General features: G+C 33.5%; 1 protein-coding gene and 1 pseudogene across 2 annotated transcripts; one reads left to right on the plus strand and one right to left on the minus strand.

Moving 5' to 3' along the window:
- The first annotated feature begins 5,711 nt into the window (after positions 1–5,711).
- LOC100243437 (nuclear transcription factor Y subunit A-1-like) lies at positions 5,712–11,984 on the plus strand (annotated as a pseudogene).
- A 3,146-nt stretch (positions 11,985–15,130) lies between these two features.
- Positions 15,131–18,985, minus strand: LOC100241746 (guanylate kinase 2). 2 transcript variants are annotated; one of them, XM_002283577.4, is made up of 11 exons: positions 18,534–18,985; positions 17,913–17,947; positions 17,635–17,742; positions 17,474–17,544; positions 17,258–17,387; positions 16,770–17,132; positions 16,350–16,471; positions 16,132–16,267; positions 15,989–16,037; positions 15,757–15,862; positions 15,131–15,661 (listed from the first exon to the last, which is right to left on the minus strand). In XM_002283577.4, the coding sequence occupies exons 2-11, from the start codon at positions 17,913–17,915 to the stop codon at positions 15,538–15,540; spliced, it is 1,212 nt and encodes a 403-aa protein (XP_002283613.1). In that variant the 5' UTR covers positions 17,916–17,947; positions 18,534–18,985; the 3' UTR covers positions 15,131–15,537. The 2 variants fall into 2 exon arrangements, with proteins under 2 accessions (XP_002283613.1, XP_003632662.1); XM_003632614.4 differs by having other exon boundaries at positions 17,913–18,041.
- Positions 18,986–21,151: the final 2,166 nt, after the last annotated feature.

Below are 21,151 nucleotides of genomic sequence, written 5' to 3' on the forward strand. Positions count from 1 at the left end.
CCAGAAGCCAAGTTAAACTCTTAACTTTTCTATAAGCATTATAAAACTTTGATGTAAAATAGGCAATAATTTTTTTTTTAAAATTTTAATATTAATATTTTTTTAATTATAAGTTATTTTATAAAAATTAGTAAAAAATATATAGAATTCTTTTTTGAGTTTTTTAAATTCTTTTATAATTTTTCAAAAAAAAATACAAATAGAATTTTGAGCATATCAAAAGTGATATTATAATAACAATAACATTGTATATGAGACCACGTTAATAAAATTATGCACATAGAGAGCCAAAAAATAAAAAAAAAAATAAGATTTTTGACATACCTTAACGATCAATGTAATTTTTATATCTATAAAGTATACCAACACTCAAAATCTACAAATCAAAAGGGTTATAACGGTAAAGCTTTTGAAAACCAACCTATTAGTTACGTTACACTTTTTAAAAACAAAACCATAAAACATAAAAAATTTAAGCATATAATAAAAACAAACTTGTCATTTATCATATAAAATTTTTTCTTAACTTTTGCCGTAAAAACTTGACCTTGACATTTCAAGCGAAACATAACAAAATTTATTAAAACTTGGTACTCGAAAATATTTATAACAAATTAAGAGAAAAAAATAGTTTAAAATATTTAAAATATTTTTAAAAGCAGTAAAGAAACTGTTTTTACGGTCAGACAAGTTCAAAGATTTCATTTGTATAGTCACAACTCATGCATAGCCAGTTTGATAAATGCTAAATGGTATTTAACAATAAATAAATAAATAAAATATTAAAATTTCTTAATATTTAAGCGGATTTTTTTATGTTGGGTTTTAACAAACACCGGAGAGCAAGATTGGAATGGTAACAGTAAAAAGGAGAGGAAATCATGGAGCTGCAAGGCACGTGGAAAGCACGTGCAGATGGAGATGAGGTCCACCTCCACCGCCAAATATAAAAATATATGGAAGTCCTGGAGAATATCTCTTCTCTCTCCGCGGCTTCAGTCCAGGTGTTTCATGATTTGTATTCTAATTAAATGGCTTCTTCTTCTCTTTCTTCTCTTCTTCTTCTCTCTTCAAGTTTTGTTCAGGTGTATCAATCTTCATACATATTCAAGTGAGCTAGCTCTTGATCTACCCACTGATTCCAAAGAAAAAGACAGATGGGAAGTTGATATGTTGATCTTATTCCAACTTTAGGGTTTTTGAATTTTCATTGTGGGGGTCTCTCAGATATATTTTCTCAGTCCAAAAAGGGGTTTGCTCTCATCAGGATTTGGTAGGGTTTTTGAATAAAGATCTATCTTTTAGTGGTAGCAGTTGTTGTTACTGTCATGGGGTTTTGGATTTTACTTCCTCTATAGTCTAATCCCACAAAATAGACAATTCAATCTCGCAAATAAATGGGCTCCTTGTAATATATCTGTTTGCCGATATCTCTGACTTTCCATATATAAGCACTTTTTTATTCTGCTTTTCAACCACTTCTTTAGTTTAAATTTAGCAGAAGGTTCAACTTCAGCTTCAATGGCTTCTCATGCTACGAGAAAAAGGTTATACGAGAGGCAGCATGGGGAAGCAGAAGCCCAAGAAAGATCGCCAACTTCAAATAAGATCGAAGGAGAAGAAGAAGAAGAAGAAGAGGAGGAGGAGGCTAGTAGTAGAAATGGGTGTTGTACGCCAAAGGGAAAGAGGTTCAGAATACCAGAGATCTTGACATGTCCACCAGCTCCAAAGAAGAGAAGGGTAACCCCAAACTGCCTAACAAAGCGATCTCCTATAGCCTATTTTGCTCCTCCGGATATAGAGCTCTTCTTCTTCTTCGCCTTCAGAAACATCTCAGCTTGAATTTACAGGGGGGTATGACTCCATTTACAAACCTTATTATAAGTTATAAGTTATAAACCATGATGAGATCCAGTGTAAGTAGAGTGTGGGTAGGTTTTGAATGCTGAATCTTGATTAGAATGCTTATTCCACTTGGGCTTGGTGTATGCTGTAAACTTAATTTCTTGAGGTTTGCTAGGGCTTAGTTTTGTGTGCTTAATTTTCTCACTTCTGATTGATATAGATCTTAATGTGGAAGAGTAGTTGTGTGAATGCAATTCTCAGCTTTTTCTTTTGAGTGCTTCTTTTGTTTCCTTTTTTTCCTTCTTGATGAGTTCCTTTTTTGGCAAATGGGTTGTTCATCGTTTGAATCAGTCTTTATGGGTCAACCTCAGAAAGAGGAAGATATAAAAGGTGCTTTTTTGAAGGTGAGATGCATAATTGTTTTGCACTTTCCCCTCACTTTTTGCCATTTTGATATTGACATGTTATGTAGATTTATTCTTCATGGGATCATCTCAATTCACTTTCCCCATCGGTCTTCATTTCCATTCCACCATGCACACCTTCTTCCTTACATTACATGCCCTGAAAATTAAAACAATAACCCTAGAGCATGTTTTGACAAAAACCCCACGTAGACATGTTTGACAGTAATTTTGAGATGGTAGAAAAATAGTTTTAGAAATGAGACGTTTGTTCAATTTTGGAAATTAAGAATTACTTGAAATGATTTATGATAGTTTGGAGTGGATTAATTACGTAACAAGTTATCGAAAATAATATCAAAATATTTTAGTGATACAACTATAAAAATAATTTGAAAAACGGGTTTTCATCTATATGATCGAGGAAGTTTCTGAATTTAAAGAATCATTTAAAGTAATTCATTAATAAACACTTATCTTATGTGTTTTTTTCAATAATTATTATATTTTTTGCTATTTAAAATGTTTCTAAAAATCATAATAAAATATTTTATAATTTATATATAAACATCGATTTGCCCTTACAAAACCCCCAAAAATACTTCGACTAAAATCACCCTTAACTTTGGCTTAAATTTTCACTATTATACCAATTTAGAAAAATAGCTCAATATTTGTATCACTTTTGAAAAAAAAATAAAAATTCTCTATTTGTCTTTTTGTTTGATTGTTGAACATGAACAAGAGACCTACCCCATATGCTACCGGATGGAAGAATATAATGCACAATTAGGAAGAGCGGAAGAGGGTTTTGTTATGATAATTAGAAGGTACGGAAAATAATAATTAAAGCAAGTAATGCTTTCAAGTTATAATGTTTGTGGATAAGATCATGGTGTCAAGTGAGAGTTTCTACTGTGTGTCAGACAAAGAAACAAATCTGTGAAAAAGAATCCAATGTAGGAGCTCGTGCGGGTTGTGTGTGATCATGTACTGCAGGGAATCTCCTTCTATTTTTCCTCTTTTTTATTATTATTATTCCAAGAAATATTAATTATTATTCGGTTTTCATGATGTGGTCCGCCGCTGAGTCTGTGGGCCTTGTCTGGCATGGGCCTGCTGTTTTGGGCTACGGTTGATCTACATTGGTTTAGGCCTGCTTACAAGTTACAACCGAGCTCTTGGGCCTTGAGACTATCTGAATAGGGTTGGGTTCTACTACCTTTATACTATTTATATAGGGCTCCAACTTGGGTTTGTGTAATCCACCCAACCCGAATCCAACTTGGTGTTGAAGTTGTCTGCATCCTTAGCTTACGTTAAACATTTCCAAGCCAATTCGAGATTGGTTTGACGTGGGTTAAATATATTAATAAACTCGTATAGCATAAGGGGATGTTTAGTAAACCAACTTAGGTGGTGTTTTTATTTTTATTTTTTGTTGAAAGTAATTTATTTTTTTTTTACTTTTGTATGACTTATTATAAACTTTTTACTAAATAGAAAAAACCAAAATATGTAACTTTTTTTAAATAAAAAAAATAACATATTGGTTTTTTTATTTTTATTTATTTTTATTTTTTAATATTTAATAGAAATAAAATACTAAAAAAACAAATAACCTTAGTAACTTAAGTGACTTAATTATTTAATTTAAGTTATTAAATAAATAAATTATATTTGATAAAAATAATTTAATAATATGATTTAAAGTTAAAAACAATTTTAAATAATAAATTCACATTTTCATTTTATCTTTTTATTTTTGTTTATCCTAATTATTTCTACAACTTCCTTTACTACTCCATGATTTTCATTGTTATTTAACATCTTTTGCCCTATAATTATAATTTATAAAGATAAATATGTAAATTTGATTATTTATAATAAATTTTAAATTAATTTTATCAAGTAATCTTAATAATTAACAAGTTTTAAGTTAATAATTTGAGTATAATTTAACTTAAAGTCAATTTAAGTCATCCTGTAATAAGTATTAAGTTTTATCAAACATCTTTTAAGTTAACTTTCCAACCTGTTCAATTCATTAAAGTTGCAACCATATATTTATTTATGTATTAATTCAAAATAATTTCTTCTAGTGTGTTGGGGCCTATGAGTTAAATTTAGAAGTATATTATTAATTCTATGTATTTTTTTTGGGTCATTTAACAGTCTATGTTGTATATACAACCTAAATACCATATATTTATTTTTCTTAATTTACTGACGTATAATATCAACGTGATTGTGGTTGTTTGCTATGAAATTGAGTGTCTCTCCATGTACGGGCATCACAGGCCCAGCCCAAAAGGAAAAAAGTATATCCCAAACAAAAGCACAATTCAATAAATTGAGCCCAAACGGAGCCCATAAAAACCGAGGCATGGGGCCAGCCCAAATTACAATCCTCTACTAAAAATGTTATCCGTATGCTTCTCAAAATCAATGAAACTCCATATTAGATAAATTAAAATTTAATCCATGAATAATTTTTTTTAAATTTGATTGAAATTATTTTAAAATTTTCTAGAACTATTAGCCATGCCCATATCCATGGGTGAGTGGTGTGGTTCACGCAGGAGTGAGCTGTCCGTGCCTTCCCGAAGCACCTATGATATTCCACGTGGCGGAAAGTCGGTGGCGGAGTAGGCGGCCGATATGAATGCCTCGGGGAGTGTGACAGGTGACGATCGCCGTCAGGAGATGTCCGCGTGTCCAGGGAGACGGGGATGGGAAGATCGGGGCTGCTACCTAATGCCACGACAAGTTAACGGCGGATAGGCGTGGAGTGGGCGTTAACTCACCAACTGCGAGAGGCGTTGAGACCACGTGGCGTATTGGTGAGAGTGGTGGGGCCCGTGAGTCCTTATTGAATGTGGGTGGTGGACACGTTGTGGTGTCAAATCCAGTGTCAGTGCATGCAAGCTCCGCTTTTAAATATAAATTAAAGAGGAAATAGAAAAGGAAAAAGGATTAGGAGATTATCTTTGCTCGGCTAGTCCCAGTCAATTGCGTCAACATCTTTTTGGACGACTTTGCCCCTCTGAACCGCCCGTCGACATCTTTTTGTACAGTTTTAGGAAGTAAATTTTAGGTATCATTTGGTTATTTTTATAAAATGTTTTTAGTAGTAGTTCAAAACAAGAAAAATATTTTAAAAATAATTACATAATATTTGAGTTTTTAAATAAAATTTTATTTAAACATAAATAAATTACATTATGATATCTAAATTATGGAAATTTGTGGAATAAATTTTAAAAAAACCATTTTTGACGGAAAAAAATTGTGTATCATGAGGCAGGGCATTATCGTCATCACACTAGAAAACAAGGCTGATGATGTAAATTCACGTTGAAGTTTATCTCATCACCAAAATAAATATATATTAAAAAAAAAATGTTTTAGCGGGAGAAAGAAAATGACATCCGCGTGACCCACTATAAAATATCCTAATCTCAATCTTTAATTTAGTTCAAAATCTACTTTCGTCGCTCTAATCATCCACTACAGTTCTCATTTGAAAATCCGTAGACCGAACCATGGACTTCGTATCCATCATTCTTCTCTCTCCATAGCTCCTCAATTCTAGGGTTTCTCTCACTCTTCTTCCTCTCTGAGTAAGTGTTCTGCGCTTCTCCTTCGGAAAATTGAGGTGTTTCTGTGAATTCACGTTTTTTTTTTTTGTGGTTTAATTTTGGAATTTTTTTTTTTTTTGATGCTGTGATTTGTGTTTCTGGTGTTGATTTCGAGTTTTCTAGATTAGTGATTAGGACTTGTGATTTGTTGAGATTTCATTTGCTTTTGGTTTGGATGGCGAGAAAGCAGAGGGAGAGGAGTATTTTGAGTTGGTTAGTGGACTGGAGCGTTTTGTTTTCACGGGAAAAGTTTAGAGATTCGGAATTTGAGTTTGTTTCTCTATTTTCCGGCATTTTCTCGGCAACCAAACACTGGATTGGTTTGATTTTTGTTCATGTCTTTTTTCTTCTTTTTTTTTTGAGTGAATCTTTCTACGGTCTGCGTGATGATGACATCATTGTTTTTGGATTTATGTGCTGAATTTCATTTTTGGTCACAATTATACGAGGTATTGGAGGGCATGAATATTGTAGGTGTATCTTTTTAGTAGTTGCGCTGCTTTGATTTCTGTGTTTCTTTTTTCTTTTTCTTTTTCTTTTTACTTGGAATTACTTTTGTGTATCAGTGATATTGCTAATATCTAGAATTCTTCAATTCTACTGGAAGAGCAACAATATGCATCAAGATATTGCTAATATTATTCCATTAATCTTAAAAATTTGTTGCCATATCCATCATAATGGGAAACAATTCAAGGATGGCATTGTGGATTTCTGGGAAGGATTAGCATCCCTCTTCATATGATTGAATAGACATGTCTGTCAGTTGCTTTGCTTAGCATGGGTGGGGATAATTTCGTTTTATCTATATAGAATGCTTGTATTTTTTTTGAGCGATTCTTTGTTCACCATATGAATTGACTAGGAATAGCTTTGTTGATATATGTAGGCAGTGGCTAGGGGATTATAGATTTCAGAGTAAGGAAGCATGCACAAACAAACTGAAAGAAAAAACCAACCAGAATCTAAAGCAGATAGCAACAATCCATACTCGATCTGCTCTCAACCTTGGTGGCGTGGGCTTGGGAATGATGTCATCTCTCCAGATGTTTTAGGTGAAAGTTCACCAAATTCAGCTTCAGCAGAACACCCAAATGGTGGTGTAGGAACTATAGCCATCAAGTCGCGAGCCAAAGTTGTGACGGATAATGGAAATGATCCTGAAAAAGAAATGAAAATTACTTTAGCCTCGCAATCAGGTACTTAAATTATCTTGCTTGTACAAGATCTGTCATATTGGATGGGTTTTTGTTGCTGGGGCATCATTAGAGATTTAAACATGGTCACGATTACTCACGAGTTATCATGGAAATGAAAAGGAAAAGAGAGAATGGATGGCTCACATAATTATTTTGTTTGTGACGCGTCTATAGAAATATAATGTTGGGAAGCTTTCCTACAGCCTCGTTTGGGATAATTTCCTGTTTTTGGCTTTAGGTGGAAGTTAAAGCCAAAATTTACAAATTTTAAAAGGCAATATAGGTATTGTAAAAGTATTATTAAATATGAAAGAACTTCTTACGTATGTCAAAATAGAGTCCCTACAATAAGCAACATTTTCTTGACTTCCATATCAAGTTCTTTTTTAGAACTTAAGTTCTTTGAACAAAATTAGCCAAATAGGTATGTACGCTCTAATTGGGCTTAATTAAGTCAATCCAAACAAGGCCTACAATTATAATCAGATGGGATTCTAGTAGATGCATCAGATCTAAACTTTATATGAATGTTTGGTATCATCAGCCGAGTATTTGCCTCAGCAGATCCATGCCATACTCATGCATTGGCTATTAATATTCATCCAAGTAGTTGTCATATTTTTTTGTATTCAGGTTGTGCATTCTTATGAAATTCATCCCATGATGTGCATTCTTTTGAAGAGGTATGTTACAAGTCGCTGATTCATTGGCATATTAGATTTGTTTGTAACTTGAGATAAGTGACTGAAACAATAAGGAGGTCATTTTTGTTTTCTGTTTTGGTGTAGAATGGTAGTGACTTCTAAGGCACATAACAGCAAACCCACGTACCAAAGTGGCTAAATGTAATTAGAATTGTTCATTCTATTCTAGCACATGTTTCCTATTTGTCTCAATAATTAATCTTTGTTTTCAGGGGTCCTGTCTTCCTTTCATTATTGATGGTTACTTGTGCTTTCTATGTGAAATTGTTTTGTTCATTAAAGCTTGTGAAATTGCAAAAGAAGTTCTACATGTTTCTTTACACTGCCTCATACTACTTTATTCTTGCTTGAGAAAACATATGATGTTAATGAAGACTTTCATGAGCAGATGGAAGCTGTGGACAAGAACAAAAGCATCCTCAGCAAGCTGTATCAATGATGCCTATGACTATGGCTGAATACCACCTTGCACCACCTTCCCAGCTGGAACTTGTTGGCCACTCAATTGTAAGCTCCTCCCTCTCTCTCTCTCTCTCTCTCACACACACACAAATGCGCACACTGTTTCTTATCCAATTGTGTTGGTAATTTTTGTGTATAATTGCGGATTTATGAAAATATGGTCTCCCTTTATTGTTAACATTTAGAACTTCACATTCTTTTCTTTAGATATTTCTGTTCTTTTTTGCTATAGAGCAACACGGATGGAGTTACAAGTAAAACACTTTTGCAGGCGTGTGCATCATATCCATATTCTGAACCTTATTACACGGGAGTCATTCCTGCTTATGGACCTCAGGGTTTGGTATGTAACCTATAGCAGCTTGTTCATTCCTGCTTGCTTACTTTTTTTATTTGTATTTTATTGACCAATTAATTTTCTAATGGCCATGATAGAGTAGCAAAGAAATTTTATTCATGCAGCAGTTCCTTTTTAGAAAATTTATCTTTTGTGCTGCATTTGTTGTGATTTCTGCTGTCATTTATTTCTTGTTGCATCAATTTTTTAAGCTACATATGCATTATGGTTTTAAATGTAAACTATGGGAGTGTGTTTTTCTTAGCAAAGCATCAATCCACAGTCAAGTTCAATTTTCAAACATTTTATTTTAGTTTTTTCTTACATACTGCTTATTTTTCTTGTATCTCTGATTTTGATTTTGCTAGTTATCAGCTATTCAATAGGTTTGGTTATTTAATTCAATAGAAACATAACCCTGTCAGCTTTTGTCAAATAACATATTTAACAGTCTAAAATGTAAAATCAAAAGCAAATTAATACTCATTTGCAATATTCCCATACTTTTTCGAGTGGAAGTTGTTTCATTTAATTTTTTTGGGTGTCACTTTCTGTGGCTGGTTTTACATATATTTTGCAACACTAGCATGTGCAAGAGGGAAAATGTTTGATATACAGATTCATCAGGACCTGAGATGTGTGTAAAAATGATTGAAATTGTGTTAGGTACAATCTCAATTTCTTGGTGTGAATGTGGCTAGAATGGCTTTGCCTATTGAAATGGCAGAGGAACCTGTTTATGTGAATGCAAAACAGTATCATGGGATTCTGAGGCGAAGACAATCACGGGCGAAGGCCGAGCTGGAAAAAAAACTGATAAAAGTTAGGAAGGTAAACTTTTTGCTAATGTTTGTTTATTTTTCTTGCACGGATGTCTTGGATCTATTCATAATTTCGACATATTTCAGTTGCTCGTTGCTTTGTCTAATTTCTTTTATGCTTATTTGTGATACTGGGTCAGTTTGTAGTTATTAAGCTCTGCTGAAGAGTTTGTATATATGATCTCGATAAATTTTGTTGACAGGACTGTGAGTGGCAGGCTTGCATTTGATAATTTTGCATGGAGGAAATATCTTGTATATTTGGATTTGAACAAGGGAATATAAATTGAAAGAAATTGGCCTAACTGTTTCAATAATGTGGATATAACTAAAGGGGTTCCAAAAACCACACATTAGGGTCTCACCCATGAGGTATGCTCAAGTGGTCAGGAGCTGAGGTGGGATATTAGAGATTCCAGGTTCCATTCCCAGGGGGAAAAACATGTTGCATAACACCCTACCCCTTGTCATTCTTATTCTTTACACAGCTGTGGAATGGCCAGGGCACATTAGAGGTTAGATTTTCCTTATCCTCTTCTTTACGAAGGCATGATACCAATCATGGAATGGTGAGTGGATCTTCCTTCTCCTAAAACAGAACTTAGATGTCCAGATGATGTTTTCAAGCTTGCAAAGGTTTTTTGAAGGCTTTGGTGGTAGTCATGTAAGTTGTCTAATAAAGACTAGCATGAAGCTGAGAAACACCTAAGTTCAGCCTAGAAGCAGATGGCCACCTAATATGGCTAAGATAAGCATGGCTCAAAAAACAGAAATGGTTCTTACATATGGTAAGTTCCATGTTTTCCAAGTTAGAAGCTTGAAATGTTCTATTCACTTGTTGCCAAAGTGCTGTCAGAACTTCATTGTTTGCTACTTGTATGCAATCTACTTTTGATACCTATTGGGGAAGTAATTAGGTGAACTATTGTGATTTTGGAAAAATGTAAATTTGGATTGTAGTTTTTAGCAAAATGTAATGTGAATGGTTATGCATGGCTAGTCTCTGTGAGTGGCAATTTGAGCCAATAATTCCTTGCTGTGAATTCCTAGTCAATTCCTCTTGCATTTGTTTTTTCCTTTTAAGTGGCACAAACAAATCAAATCCCTAGGGTAGATGGGGACCATTCTAGCAGTGATTAGAACAATATGACCTGGAGAGATCATTATTTATTTGATTAAACGGGCTAATGTTGGCATCATAGAATTTTGTGGAAATGGCCGCATCAGGGATTCGTAACTGTTATAGTTAAACTCATGAAGCATTTTTCAATTTGGACTCTGAATTTCAAGAAAGATGGATAAGAATAAATTCAAAATGTGAACACTTAATGAGTAAGTGAGTGGGATTTTGAAGAGTTAATACCTTATGTACATGAACTACTTTTTGTGTGAAACAGAGAATGATATTTAGAGTAGGTTTTCTAAACCTCTTTTAGGCAAAGATTGTGTCCCATGTATTTTGTATTCAAGCTCATTCAAGAGATGCATGATTTCTATTTTCATGTTATACAGCCATATCTTCATGAATCAAGGCACCAGCATGCTATGAGAAGGGCAAGAGGATGTGGAGGCCGTTTTCTCAACACAAAGAAGCTTGATTCTAATGCATCGTATGACATGCCTGACAAGGGCTCTGATCCAGATGTAAACCTTTCAACACGACCCATCAGCTCATCAGTCTCTGAATCTCTGCCCTCCAATTCTTCCCGAAATGAGGATTCCCCCACCAGTCATCTAGATGCAAGAGGTCCCTCTGTGCAGGAATTGCACAATAGGCAAATAGCCTCCCATGGAAATGGCAACAGCTGTTATCCACACAACCAGGGATTTCAGTTGTCGACATACCATTCCCTTAAAGATGATCGCGTGGAAGAAGGAGACCACGCAGGGCGGCAGCATGAGAGAATTCTGGTGAATAGGGCCCCCCACAGGGCCCTAACCATCAAATGAAACCTTCGTTGCTAAGGGATGAAGGGTCTTTCCAGCATTGCTCTGATCTATTGCAGATGGCATCAGCTTCCATGTGGGCTTGAGGGTGTCACAGAAGTGGGCTACTTCAAATACAAAAATAAGTGAGGAGTAAGTATTCTTCTCCTCATTGATTTGCTGTTATGCTCCCCATTTCAACTGCCCTGGGCTTCTCTAATACTTGCATACCGCTCTAGGCATCCTTCTGTGACTTCTACTCAAGTATCTGGTAACGGATCCGGATGGCAGCATTGCAGGGCAAAGCTGGAAGCATTACCCCAACCAATCAGAGGGGGGAGAGACCCCTGGCCTATGTGTTGTATTTTCAGGCAAATCATTCTTGGCTTGTATTTTTCATATTCCTGTGTTTGTTGGACCGGAGGAGAAAGACAGAGAGATAGAGAATCGTCTAATTTCACTCATTTACCTTTTTCTATTGTACAAATTGATGAATGAATTATAGTCCTTGTGTGGGAGGATGGTGACGAGAGAAACCTTCAAAACCTTTTCTCATTTTCAAATATGGAATTTTGGGATTCCACCATGACTAATAACTGTATAATTTCACCGCCCTCGTATGTGAAAACCTCCTTTTTGTTGTCATGATGTTTTGTGGCGTTTTTCTTGTAATGCTGAGTGGTTGGTGAACAGGCATTAGTGTTGCTTGAACAACCTCAATCGATCTTATCAGTCTCGGTGCTGGTCAAATCAAGTTGCATCAGGTAGGTAATCATTCACTTTCCTTTAATTCAATCACATTTAGTTGAAAGAAAATCTTTTGATATCTTATTTGGATAAGTAATGTCTTTTCTTCTGCAATACAAGTTGAATTTTAGGGAAAGGATTTGCTAGTTGGAACACATACAATATCACTAGGTTGAGTACCTTGGTTGGATGTGGACCCTACCAACACTTTTTTTTTTTTTTCTTTTTTGGTGTGGGTATGGCTGCTTATTTTGGACCAGAAACATAATATATGATAGTCTTTGAATATGTGGAAAATACCAAGGAATAATATATGGTATCTGAAATTTGAATCCTAGTCTATTTAAAGTATATAATAAAATTTAAGTGATTGTATGTGGGTATAGATTATTATGATATGAATACATAAATTTAAAAAGACAAGTTACAAAGAAATCAGAAGAATACATAATATGATGTGAGATTATATATAATTTGATAAGCTAAACCCAAATACAAATTTTTTTTTTTTTTAAAAAAAAACACAAAAAAACAAAAACAAAACAAAAGACCGTTCATCACCAGTGGAGAATCTCCGCTGTGATGGTTCAGTGAAGAACATGGGGGGCCCAAGCTTAATTTGTTCATGTCTACCTCTGGACCTAACACGACTAGCTGCTGGGTTGAGGGCAGCTTTCGGAAGATGCCTCTCTCCGACCTTATTCCGAAATATTGGGACTCCCTAGATGGTCTGTTTGGTAAATGGGAAAATTCGAACCTTGCGCAAGGTTGTCAAATTGGCCCAACTCCCAAACAATGGTCTAAATTCGCAGTACCTTGAGTGCAATGCATTCCTTCGAATACGACTTTTTCCCACTTACCAATCTTGAAATGCATTTCTGACATTTTGAAAATAAAAAAATATTTATACAATTACTAATTTCCAAAATTATTCTTTCAAAGAGAAAAGTGAAAACAAACAACATTATCAAATTAGATTTTCTCTATTCCCTATGTCTTCCAGGGTTTTTTCTGTGGTAAAATGGAGGAGGCACTTTGGTTACATTTGAGAAATAACAGGTTGCATGTGATGTTTGAAAGAGTTTCTTTGCCACAAAAGGTTGGTACTTGAGCATGAGAAAAAAGAAATTGCTCTGCTTCCCTTTCATGCTTGCAGAGGAAGATTGTATTTGATAAAAAAGCTAATCAAGGGTCTCACCCCACTTCAAGAAATGTTTGATAACACAAATTTTAAATCAGTTAAAAAAATAAATAAATAAATGATGTATAAAAATCATCAAGTAAAAGATTTAAGGTTTATTTGGATGGGTTTAAGAAGTTAAAAGCCTTTCTGTAATCTCAAATTTAATTTTATTATTTTATTCAAAGAGTTTATGATCTAAAAAAGAGTTAGGCATAAAAATTAAGAAAATGCTACGACTTTAGTTTCTACTAAAGTGTGTAACATTAGAATATCATATGATAATTGCAAGGTTAAAAATGAAGCCTTCAATTGTTTTTATTATCCAATACTTAAATTAAATTTAGCACTTAAAGCAATGTTTTTTGTTTCTATTAAAGTGGTGTTTGTTTTTATACTTAATTCTAAATAGAACCTTAAAACTTAATAGTATTAAATATTAGGTTGTTTATTTTTGTAATATTTTATTTTTATTAAGTATTAAAAAATAAAAAAAATTAATATATTATTTTTTCTATTTTAAAAAAACTATATATTTTGATTTTTTTTATTTAGTAAAAAGTTTATAATAAGTTATAAAAAGTAGGAAAACAAACTATTTAAGTTCTAAAAACAAATTGTTTTTAGCAAAAAACTAAAGAAACAAACACCACCTAATTGTACTAATAATACCTTTCAATAAATGTCCCAACATCATCCCCATTGAGTTGGATGGTGCTTTAGAGTTCTAACCGAAAAAATAACTGAACCTGAGTCATATCTGGTCCAAGGGCTAAAAAATGGAGACAGCCCACCATCTGATTTCTATTCTAGAAAGCCCAGAAAGATGCGGGGGTGGGATTCCAAAGACAAATAGAGCAATGGAGGCTGAAGACTCAGCAACATCTTGAAAGAGACAGGAGCCCACCACCACACACGCCTTCCCCCACCGGGCCCACCCCCCACTTGCAATATCATCACTCAGCTCTCTGGCTTTGGGGTCCCACCACTTTGTGGAAAATCAGGCAGCAGCAGCGGCAGCCCACATTTGAATTGCCAGTGAGGTCTGACTTCTGACTCCTGAGGAATCAGGAATTAGGATCCTCAAATCAAGCTCTCCAACTTGGTCCTTTCACACACACTGACCCTCACGTCTCTTGAAAAACCAGCACTGCAGCAGTGCAGACCTCCCACTTCAGTGCCCTTTTTCAAAAAGGGCTGTGCCAAGTTGTATCCTTTTTGTAACAGAAACCAACAGCAACTTGTCTCATATACCCCACCACCTTGCCAGCCGCTAGGGTTTTCATGTTTAGGTTCGATGCAATTTCCCCCCACTGCCTCTTGGTTCTTGGTAGCAGTCACTTGTGAGAAGAAATTAGGGCTTAGGACTCCCCTAAACCCAACCTCATCCATTAATAAATTCGGTTAGAATATTGTCATAGTTAAACAAGGTGGGTGGATGGGTCTTGAATATATACCTTGGCAACTGAAACCACCATGTTGGCATATCCAATATTCATTTTATATCATATAATTAAAACCAAATCCGGCATTCAAGCTTGCCCAATCACTTGCCCTTTGTTCCTTCGTCTAATTCAATCATTCCGAGGAGAATCTTATCCTAAACTTCCTTATTTTATTACCACCCACCAAGACCACTCCCTCCCATTTGTTTTTAGTGGGTATTTGTTTAACTAGAATTGGTTCAGGTACCCTGTTTTTAGGTCCATCAGCTTCTTTCCTCACTCTAAATAGTATTGGGTTTTTCTGTATTTTTTTCAAGAGGAATCTGTTATCCAAATGCCCAAACAGTGTAATACTCTGCAGATTTAATGAGAAAAAAAATATATAAAAAAATAAAAAATAAAAAGTGCCCATTAAAGAATTCAATGATAAATCCAACCATTCCACTAGAGCTGAATGATTATAAAAATGTGGCATTAACCAATGACAATATCCATACCCTGTTTTGGCCTTTGCTTCTGTTTTCTCTCTTCAAACCAAAAAAATAATAGCAAATGGGGATAACAAATATTCCACACTGGTTTCCTTTTTGCCGCACAATTCTTAAATCTTCTCTCATCGCCCACAAAGGACAAATAATAATAACAACAATAATAATAATCTTCCAACACCATATCTCTTGGGTTCTAAATCAAGCAAAGAATTGTGGAGAAAATCCAAGAATATAATTCCCTGCCTTCCAAGTTAATACTGGAAAAGAAGTAGAAGACTTGAAACTGATAAATGAGTTAGTATTTGATGGGCATGTGGCATGGGGGATTATCGTCCTTAGCTATGTGTTAGCTGATTGATCCCATTCACGACATCTGAAAATGAGTCCATAGCTCTCATTTTTAGCCCTCTTGTCCGTCCTGGTGCCCCTCCTTTGAGTGAAGATACATCCAATACAATCCTGCTCAACCCATGAAAAAAAGCCTACCAAGTTGAGAATCTGAGTACTGGGTTTTTTTCTTATCAAACAGCTAAAAATATGAATAGGGAACTCACAAGTTCTTTGAAGCTTTTTCTAGTTCCTGAGTTCTACAGCTTATCACGACTTTTTCATTGATTTTCAACACTGAATGGCCTATGGGCAGCTCAACTGGTTTTGGTGCTGTAGATGAGATATGAAACTCTTAAATTTCATCTTCAAGGGCATAAAGCAAAAATAAATAAATAAATAAAAAGAAAAAAGAAATGACTAGTGTCATTAAAATGAGGCATTGGAGGAACTTCTTACAAGGTTTGGAGAAAGTATCAGCAACATTTCCGTCTAGGTCCAACAATTTCTACATCAAATGGGGAGTCATATTATCAGATTAAGCATTCCCAAAAACAAATTATTGGGTTGGCAAGAGAAAGGGATGAATGTCAGATGATCACCTTGAGATTCTCATAGCACTTGTCGAGGTCATCGTTGACTAAGATATGATCAAAGAGACCAGATGATTGTCCTTGTTCAAGCTCTGCTTCTGCATTCCGGAGTCGTTTTTGGATCTGTTCCTCTGTTTCTGTTCCCCTGTTGACAAAATTCAAATTGGAACCAGAATGGAAGAATTTGTGAGAATGAGAAAAAACTAGATGGGCAGCTTTTAACTCACCTTGCACGAAGGCGCTTCTCAAGCTCCTCAAATGAGGGTGGACAGATAAAGATGAAAATGGCTTCAAGAGAACTAGCCCTCACGGACCTTGCCCCTTGAACATCAATGTCAAGAATGCATCTCTACATCGAAGCCAAATCAAGCATTTCAAATTTTTCGAAAATCAAAAGAATTTCAATTTCAGTAATGAACATTTTGCTTGGAAAAGCGAGAAGGATTTTTTGGGTGCAACGTTCAATAGACACAATAGTTGCAGTTTGGTTTTTGGGCATGGTATTTTGCAAAAGAAATGGACTCAATCAAGAGGTGATTAAATAGAGTAGCTTGGAACGACTAAAACATGATTCTCGGACATTTAAATTCATTTTTTTTAAAAGAAAATATAGATTAATCATATAGATAAAACGCTGAGATATCCACCTTTCCAGCATCTGCAACCACTTCAACAGCTTCAATACTGGTTCCATAGAGATTCCCATGAACATTAGCAAACTCGAGGAACTTCACATCTTTTATCTCTTTCTCCATAACACTCCGCTCCGTGAAATGGTAATGAACCCCATTGATTTCCTTGTCTCTTGGAGCCCGGGTTGTGTGGCTCACAGAGAACCCAAACATGGATGGAAATTCCTTCATCAGTTTGGATATTAATGTACCCTTACCCACTCCAGAAGGACCACTAATAACAATTGGCTTATTGGCATCACCAATAACTCCCCTACTCCAAGCAACTACCTCAGTACCCAAAGTTTTTTTCTGCTCCCTTACAAATTCGGTATCCACCTACCAAGATTAAACAACAAATCTTAAATATACCAACATAATTGAGTTTATTCCAAAAATACTTCATTCTGCTTATTGCTATGGAGACAAAGGAATCGGTCTGTTTAATCGTTCAAGATACTAACCTCAAGAAACCAAATGCAGTCATCAGGGGTGGAACCCCTCTTGATGATCAATATCCGATCCTCATTTACAAGCACAGCCGAATGGCCCTTACCTGCTTCGGGTTTTGTTCCCAACACGGCAGGGATCACCCTGCAAATACGACCAGAAATCAGTGATCCCAGCTTAAAACCGAACACCCAAATGCAGCAACTCCATATCTAGAGCTTAAAACTCACCATTCGCCTGTAGAATTGTCAAATATCCGAGTCGATAATGCCAACCCCTCATGTGCCTCACCAATCGCATACTGATGAAAAACAGAAACATATGATCACTAAGAACAAAAAGGGGCTCTAGAGGACAAGATCAAATCGGCGTATTGAATGAATGATCATACTATTTTGTCCCCCACAGTGGTTTCCGACTCAGAGACTTTGGGTTTTGGATCAAACCCATTTGAAAAAACCTGCTGCAGATCATCAACAAAGAAAGCTGGAGCTTCTCCCTGATCATCACAACCCAATAAAGATTAGAAAACAACAAAGCAATCATTGCCACCATGTTTTTCCATTTAAACAAGCTGCATTCCTGATCACAGTATCACATATTTTCTGATTCATTACATTCAAAACGGAAACAGAATATATGAACACTGAAAGAGAGACATGAACTCACCATAGAGAAATTGTTACGCCGATTCAAGATTGACCCTGGTCAATACACATGGCAAGCAGAGAGATCAGAACAGAAGTTGCATATATTTTCTGGATCTTGCATCATAAAGCAAAGTTAAAGCTTGAAGGCCTATAAAGAGCACGGATTACATTAAAATAATAAAAAGGCCATGAAATTTACCATAAAAAAATCAAAGGCACAAATCTAAAACTTTGAAAAGCATGAACATCAAATATACCGCAAAAACCAAAACATAAATATCGAATAGCCCCCAAAAAAAATCTTCAAAATCCAAAGAGAGACACTCAATGATAAATTTACATTGCCTTTTCCATAAATCACTCCCAAAACCATGTTTAAAACCCAATATACCACTAAAAAACAAAGAGCAATGAAGAGAGAGACCTCCACAAAAATCCCAGTTCAAGAACAAAACAGAAACAAACCCAACCTCAGCTTATAGCTCAAACTTTTGGATCAAACCATTGATTGAAGCCAAATCAATGAATCAAAATCCAACTATTGAGGCCAACGTCAATACAAAAAATGGCACCAAACAAAAAAGGAAAAAAAAAAATCTAAAACCAAAACAAAAACCTAATCGGATTGAGACCCAGATACCTGAAGCAGAATCAGAGAATTTCCCAGAAAGAAGCTGTCTTCTTCCTTGTTTTCTTTTTTATATGATCCCAGGGGCGGTATTCAAGAAAGAGTCAATAAAATCAGACTTTGAAGAGTTCAAATCAGAACGAAACTGGCATTGAAAATATCATAAAAGAAGAAGAAGAAGTTGTTGCAAGAAAATTTGAGATGCATTCCCATATTTGTAGGAGAGAGAACTAGAGAGAGAAAGTTGAGAGAGATAGAGAGAGGGGGAGGGAGAGGTAGCTTTTTGGTCTCATTCAATTCACGAAACTCGTAAAACCTTTTTTTTTTTCTACAAGAAAATTAAAAAATAAAAAATAAAATTTCTTGTGCGGTGGGCCGTGCGAAGGAAGCTTCTCTCCAGTCTCCACAACTTGGGTCTTCAAGGCCAAGAAATCTAGAGAGAGAAAGCAGCCGAATTTTGGATGGTTGCAATTTAGGGTTTCATTTGAGAGGAAGGCTCTAGTAACCGATGAGAGCACCGAGTTCTGATTCTATTTTGGTGAGAGTGTGACACGTGTATGTGGGTATCTTTTCTTCTAGAGACCGAATATTAAAAGGATTAGGCTTTTTAAGAAAGGTGTTTAAATTGGAAATTTTCCAAAATTAGAAATGAAAACTGAAAACAATAAATTCTATATTTAATATTTTAGAAAAATAAATAAATGGAAATCAAGAAATTTAAATTTTTTAATTAAAATATTCCAATTTATATTCAAATTAAACATAATTATTTTTTCTAATTATCCAACCTTACTATTTTTATAAGTGATAACTATATGTATATTAAAATCTCTAATTGAAAATTTAGAGGCTGAAATTATAATTACTATATTTAATAAACAATTTATTTGACTTGAATAGCTTTGATTTTTTATTATACACTAATGTTGGAATTATGATCACATGAAGTTAATTCTCACATTCTAAGCTTACATTCCGTTCCTAAAAATTTGGAAGGAAAGAAAATAAAATGAAAATAAAAAATATAAGTAAATTTAATAATTTATTTTTTGCTTATTATTTTAATTATATTAAACTTTGTGTATCAAATTTTTTTCACCATAATTTTTTTTTATATGTTTTTTTTCTATTCATAACACTTCTCTAGAACCAAACATAACTTGGCATGAAATAGGATTAAAAAATAAAATATTACATTTTATTTCATGTTTAGATAGTCATATGATAAAATAAGTTGTATTATCAATTATTATATTTTATATTTAACTAAATATTATCTTATCTTATATTTAATCAAACTAGAAGATAAAATAAATGATAGATATATTATTCATATTCCTTTTTTAATTTTTTTCTACATAAAACATATTAATCCTAATCTAAGATATAGAATATATCTAATTTATTTTTTGTATTACTTATTTTATAAAATAATTTTTTTTAAGTATAAAACCTAAAAATATTTATAAAATATATTGTAAAATAATATCAATATATATATATATAAATTATTTATATTTAAATATTATAAATATTATAAACGTTTTCTAAAATTAATATCCAGCAAATTCTTAATATTGTAAACAATCTATCTAAAGTAATTTTAACATAATATCACAAGGTGGGTTTTGTAAATTTATTTTGATTCAGACGAGAATTTATGACATTTATTTATTTGGTTTTCTAACCTTTAATAGGCACAAAAATCGAGAAAATGATGAAAGTAAATCATAATATCTTAATTTAGATAAAAATATATTTTCATTTTAATAAAATTGATTTTTTTTTTCATTTGGGATGTCTATTTTACTTTAGAACTTAATAAAACAATGCAACTTAATTTAAATATTTATAAACTATATAGTTTATACATTTTTTGTTAATAGTGCTTTCATTAAATTTTGTAAAAAGTGATTTTTAAAATCATTTTAAATACTTGAAAAGAAAAGGTTGCCTCTTCAAATTTAAGAGGCTATTTGAAAACGATTTTTAGAAAAGCTAAAAACTTTTTTTGTACATTTTAAAAATGCAAAAAATCATTCAAATAATTACCACATAATTAATCAATAGATGATTTTTTTGTTCAAAAATTATTTTTTAGTGCACGATATTATAAAAAATACCATCAAAATTATTTTAAAATTTTATATTAAAATATTAAGTGTTTTTTTTTTATTTTTTATTTTTATTTAAGTTTCCAACAAAAACACTACTAATAAAAATGAAAAACCGTTGTCTATGTATGATAGGGAGGTGAATGGGAGAAAATAAAAAATTATAATTTCAAAAGTTGAATTTGTTTACCTAATTTAACTCATGACATGAATTTAAATGATTTTAAATCAGTGGAATCATTTATAATAAATAAAATAAAATAAAATAGTCAATGCAAATATAATCACACAAGAGATAAACTAATTTTAGGTAAACAAAAAAATCTTACATTACTCGTGAAGATAAAAAAAACCACAACCTCTAATCTAATAATCAAGTATATAAGATCAATATATATAAATTTATTTAACAATTTTACTTTAAAGACTTAGGCGGTGTTTATTTTTTTGGTTTTTTGTTAAAAATAATTTGTTTTCAGAATTTAAATCATTTGTTTTTTTATTTTTTCATAACTT

This window comes from Vitis vinifera, chromosome 8 (assembly GCF_030704535.1).
Source record: "Vitis vinifera cultivar Pinot Noir 40024 chromosome 8, ASM3070453v1".
NCBI lineage: Eukaryota > Viridiplantae > Streptophyta > Magnoliopsida > Vitales > Vitaceae > Vitis > Vitis vinifera.

Bases quoted from the DNA above. Each gene is read 5' to 3' on its own strand.
- LOC100241746 (XM_002283577.4), bottom strand. The intron at 17,133-17,257 runs GTTAGTATCTTG...TAATCTTGGTAG, and splicing joins ACTGCATTTGGTTTCTTGAG to GTGGATACCGAATTTGTAAG. The intron at 16,268-16,349 runs GTGAGTTAAAAG...TTTTGTCAACAG, and splicing joins GAGAAGCGCCTTCGTGCAAG to GGGAACAGAAACAGAGGAAC.